A 5419-nucleotide genomic window follows, 5' to 3' on the forward strand; every position below is an offset into this window, starting at 1 on the left:
GAGCATGCATTCTTTTAAATTACAACAGAAAATATAATTGTAAATGTAATGTATACAAGATAAATATCCGACTATTTCGGAATATACAACTTAACTGGTATAGTATATAACTATGACAGACAATTGAACATGTATGTTATGCTTTTCAAAATCGATTACATTCAAATTTCTTTACAAGTTCCGTATTATATACAACCATTTTGGCTCACATATTCTATAAATAAACTCCACGTAATTGTTTTCTTTCTAGTAAACAACATTTAAAAATGTCAAAACACAAAAATATATAACCTAGTAGTTTTTATATTTTCTCGTCGTTATCTACACTTTGACACACACACAAACTTGGCTATATATACACCTAAACACACAAAGGAAAATCAGACCAATCACTACACAAATAAACCCACAACTCTCCTTATCAAAAACATTGTAACCTCAAACCAATTAAATCTCTCCGATCATGCCGATAAGAAACATCGCCATCGGCGGAGTCCAAGAAGAAGTGACTCATCCCAGCGCACTTAGGGCGGCGTTGGCTGAGTTTATCTCGACTTTGATCTTTGTCTTCGCCGGCTCAGGCTCCGGTATCGCTTTCAACAAGCTCACTGACAATGGAGCGACCACCCCTTCAGGACTCGTAGCCGCTGCATTAGCTCATGCTTTCGGTCTCTTCGTCGCTGTTTCCGTCGGTGCTAACATCTCTGGTGGTCACGTTAACCCTGCCGTTACCTTCGGTGCTTTCGTCGGTGGGAACATCACTCTCCTCCGTGGTATTCTCTATTGGATTGCTCAGCTTCTTGGCTCAGTCGTCGCCTGTCTCCTCCTTAAATTCGCCACCGGTGGCTTGGTAACGTCCTTACTGTCTATTTACTAAATCGCCTTAACATTAATGGTTTGTCTTTTAGAAAATGAGTACAATTAATTAGGTTTAATTTTCTTGTAAAATGTGGTTTTATTTTACCTGATTACGTAAGAATGTTAAAATTCGTGGATTTGATCTTATTCTACATAAATAAACAAAAATAAAAACAATCAAACTAATTAAATGAGCCAAATTTTGTTGGGTCCGGTTTGTACGAATATGCCAACTAAAACCACGCTTTTGACCTAACTTATTGGACAAGTAACTAAACCTTCCTTTGAAAAAAAACGTTCAGGCAGTTCCAGCTTTTGGTCTCTCTGCTGGAGTTGAATCCTTAAACGGTTTTGTCTTCGAGATCGTGATGACCTTCGGGCTCGTCTACACCGTTTACGCCACAGCCGTCGACCCCAAGAACGGTAGTCTCGGAACAATCGCACCAATTGCCATAGGTTTCATCGTTGGAGCTAACATCCTCGCCGGTGGAGCTTTCAGCGGAGCCTCCATGAACCCAGCCGTCGCTTTTGGACCAGCCGTCGTGAGCTGGACGTGGACCAACCACTGGATCTACTGGGCTGGTCCTCTTGTTGGTGGTGGACTCGCTGGACTCATCTACGAGTTTGTCTTCATCAACCAAAACGGTCACGAGCAATTGCCCACCACTGATTACTGAAGACTGCCAAAATTCAATGTGATTTGATTTGTTTTTATTTTGCATCGTAATGAGGTTTCTATGTGGTCGTTGGATCTTTTTAGATGAATTGTTGTATGTTGATTGCATGGTGTATTTGGGTTTGTTGTTGGAGTTTTAAATTCCCTGGAAGACTTTTGTGCAATTTTATTGTACTAATGACTATAAATGATAAAACCAGGGAATGTGAATTATCATGCTTCTAAGTTGTCTTTTTTTTTTTGTTTTAATTTCTTTTGAAAATGAAAATTTCTTTAACAAAGTGATGGTGGTGATCTAATAATTTTCAATTGAGTTTTTTTTTTAATAACAAAAAACTATTATATTACTCAAATCTAAGATGTTCTAAGTAACCAGATCGGAATTTTCAATTGAGTTAAAATTGCTTTGTGAGTTCGAGGTATTTATCATTTTTCAAGCATATAATTAGAAACCATTTTTAGTTGGTCAGTGGAAATGCTATTCATTCGGAGCGACAGACACTACTCAGTGACTATATCTATAAGACTATATCCAAGACAGATTACTGAATATTTATTTTACCTAAGGCTATTTCTATCTATAGTCTCTCGTTTAAATATTCTTTTTGATAGTCTCTCGTGGAGATACTCTTTAAAGAAATGTAAAAATTACAAAATGAAGGGAGAAGAAAATAATAGTTTTTTTGCAGAAAAACTTCTTTAAATTTTTGAAAAAACAAATGTGCCAAATATAACAAACTTGTGGCTTTGTTATTAAAAAGGTAAAATATAATTAAATTTTATTTAAGAAATTCCATCAGTTTCTAACCACTGCTGATGTCCTATGTTATGTCTTCTTACATCAAACATTTCAATTGATTAAATAGGAACGGGCATTCCTCAACAGAGAACAAACCCATGACTGTACAAACATGGGAAAATAAAAATTTCATGCTCTTACTCTTCTTTTTTGAACTAGTGGAGTAATTTGGGGCAGGAGCCCTGGATTATTTATAACAAATCGCCATATATATTACTAATTATTTACATCGAATAAATAACCAAATAGACTTTTATGAAGACATGTACTTTGATAATACAACTAAACGTCTAAACCTCATTATGTCTAGCTAGTGTTTCATTAAAATGAGAAGAAAGCCGAAAGAACTCCACAGGTACATGTCATAAGTTTTAAATTTTCAAATTTCTTAATTTAGAGTTTTATTAGAGAATCTCCAAAAGCACTCTCTATTTTGAAGTTTCTCAAATTCTATATTTAAAATTTTAAGCTAGTGTTCTCCAAAAATAAAATTTCAAAATTAATTTAAAAATTATTTGTATTTTACACTATGATTTTTATATTTATGATACTTAATTTAAATTCATAAAAATATAAATAAATAGCACATATATAAATATATTATTAAAATATTAATTAAAAATGATACAGTAAAGTATATATACATAGAAATACAAAATTAAATATTAAATTATAAGTAAAATACTACACTATTCTATAAAAATATTTTCGTAATACTTTCATATATGATCAATTAGTGCATTTTTTAAGTTTCTATTATAATATTGTTGTTATCTAGATCTAGTTTTGAAAAAAAAACTTATTTTAAAGTTTTATTTAATTTTATTTGTAAAAATTAAAATTATAATAGCAAATTTGAAATATTTATGAGTTATAAAATTTTGAAGGATTAAAAAAATTAAATGACAAAATATTTAAAAATCATAAATATAATATGTAAACGTAAGGACCAAAATATAATAAAAATATGAAATTTTAAATTTGAAATTTTGAATTGTAACACTTTATATTTGAAGTTTCACTACTCAAAATTTTAAATTTGAAGGTTTAAAATTCCTTTTTTTAAAGCATAAAATTTCACATTTGAAGTTATAGAGTCTTTTGGAGATGTTCTTGCAGTAGTGTTAAAAGGGGTTGGTCCCTAGCGACATGTTTGATCGATCGCTCCATGTTCAACATTTATTATTGTCTTCTTTCTGATTTCTTCTTCCAACATTTCGGCGGAAATATCTAGGGACGTCAGTTACAACTTACAACAAAAAAAAAAAAATCTAGGGACATTTCCGGCATTTTGATATCATTTTGTTTGCTTTTGAAACGTGAATAGCAATCAAAATGGATGGGCATGTATATAGATTCCCCAATCTCCAGACGAGTGGACACGGAAGAGTCAATACAAAATTTCGTTACACCTGTGAGGCAGTGACTAAAGTTTTGACCTTGTTCAAAAACGCGTCCGAGTAGGCGATTACTCGTCCGAGAATACGGTACTCAGAGACCTACCATGGCGTATTGGTGCTGATCGGTGGTGTTATGCGTTGACCCAATTTTTTCCGACTTTGACCGCGTAAACAAAGAAATCGGCGAGTAAATCTGCAATTCCGAGTTATTCATAATCTGAAAATTGTAAAGCATGTATGCTCAAATCTTTTTATCCAACGAAATCCACAAGTTTTTACTAAGATTGGATCAAAATCAACAAAAGACAATAAGAACAAGTGAAAACTGAAAAGTGTAATAAAACCTATAATGGAGGCGAAGGTTAATTCCGTAGTGGAAAGGATGAAGAAGACAGGTATGAAAATTACATGTTTATCCTTCATTAAAAAATATTTAATAATTACAAAACACAAAACGAGTTTTAAACTCGTGCTCCTGCAGCTGGAAAACAAGCCTATTCCATTTGGCCCAGCAAACTTTATTGCTTACAAGATACAAAGTTATATATGTAGCCTATTATTATACTTATATAAAAGTTTAAAAACCAATCCCAGTAATTTGAGGAACATTTAAAGTGAACCATTCTTTAGAATATATGAAAAACTATATTTTGTGAATGAAAAATAAAGTTATATATTTTAATTTATTGAAAAATCAATAAAATGCTTTATACATAAACATGTATTATACATAAAATTTGTATTATACATATAAATATTGTATTATACGTATAAAAATACAAAAAATTCCTCTCCGCGTATTCCCCGATTTTTTTCTGCTTTTTCAATAAATCGTTAGGCCCGGACGTGCCGCACGCGTAGCGCCTAGCGAGTTTCCGAACAAGGAGTTTTGATAGTTTATACGTGCAAGTCTGCTAAGATAAAATTAGCTAGGTCTAGGCTTACCAAACCACGATCAATAGTTCAAGTCACTAATATATACACATGCAGATGCATTTCATATATACAAGATGCAAAATGCCATGTGCGACGTTGGACCATTCGTACGTTCCTTTTTGTTCTTCCCATATAAATCCAATTTATAGGCCTTGGCCTTGCCATTGATGGTAAACTTTTTATAAACAAAAAAAGGTTGATGTCGATAGTTCCTAATAAAATCTATATAAAAAACTTGAAACCAGTTAAATTTTAGATCAGTTTCTTAAATTAGTTTTTTTTTTCTTTTTTTTTAATTAAATATATATTAATATTTTATCTCCAAATGGGCAAATCGGAACAGTACATAGATACCGGCGACAAAGTAAACGGTAGGCTAGGTTACAAGGTGAAAAGCTAAAATCTAAACACAGAGAACATGCAGCAAAAAAGGTTCAAAGGCGAGGGAAAGAAGGCAAAAGAGAGCTTGCTCCCTACTCCGGTGAACACCGGTGACTATCACTTCGGAGTCCGGGACCTCACCCGGCGGGTGTCCAAGCCGACACAGGATCCGTCACCAAACTCCTTGTTCAAACACCCCGGAGGAGCCCCGCGGCCTCATCACGCCAGATCCAAGGAGAAGACCCGACTCTTGAAACCCTAACGCCGCTGTCTGCGCAGATCCGCCACCACACAGGTCCGAGACGCTGCTACTCCTCCACTCTCCCAGCGGTGATGAGAGGGCTCTATGCCGACGAGAAACGAGCTGAA

General features: G+C 34.0%; 1 protein-coding gene across 1 annotated transcript; it reads left to right on the top strand.

Moving 5' to 3' along the window:
- Positions 1–365: 365 nt before the first annotated feature.
- Positions 366–1752, top strand: LOC108855340 (aquaporin TIP1-2). Its single transcript, XM_018629137.2, has 2 exons — positions 366–850; positions 1161–1752. The coding sequence occupies exons 1-2, from the start codon at positions 464–466 to the stop codon at positions 1533–1535; spliced, it is 762 nt and encodes a 253-aa protein (XP_018484639.1). The 5' UTR covers positions 366–463; the 3' UTR covers positions 1536–1752.
- The last annotated feature ends 3667 nt before the right edge of the window (positions 1753–5419 follow it).

The sequence above is a fragment of the Raphanus sativus genome, chromosome 4, assembly GCF_000801105.2.
Source record: "Raphanus sativus cultivar WK10039 chromosome 4, ASM80110v3, whole genome shotgun sequence".
Classification (NCBI taxonomy): domain Eukaryota; kingdom Viridiplantae; phylum Streptophyta; class Magnoliopsida; order Brassicales; family Brassicaceae; genus Raphanus; species Raphanus sativus.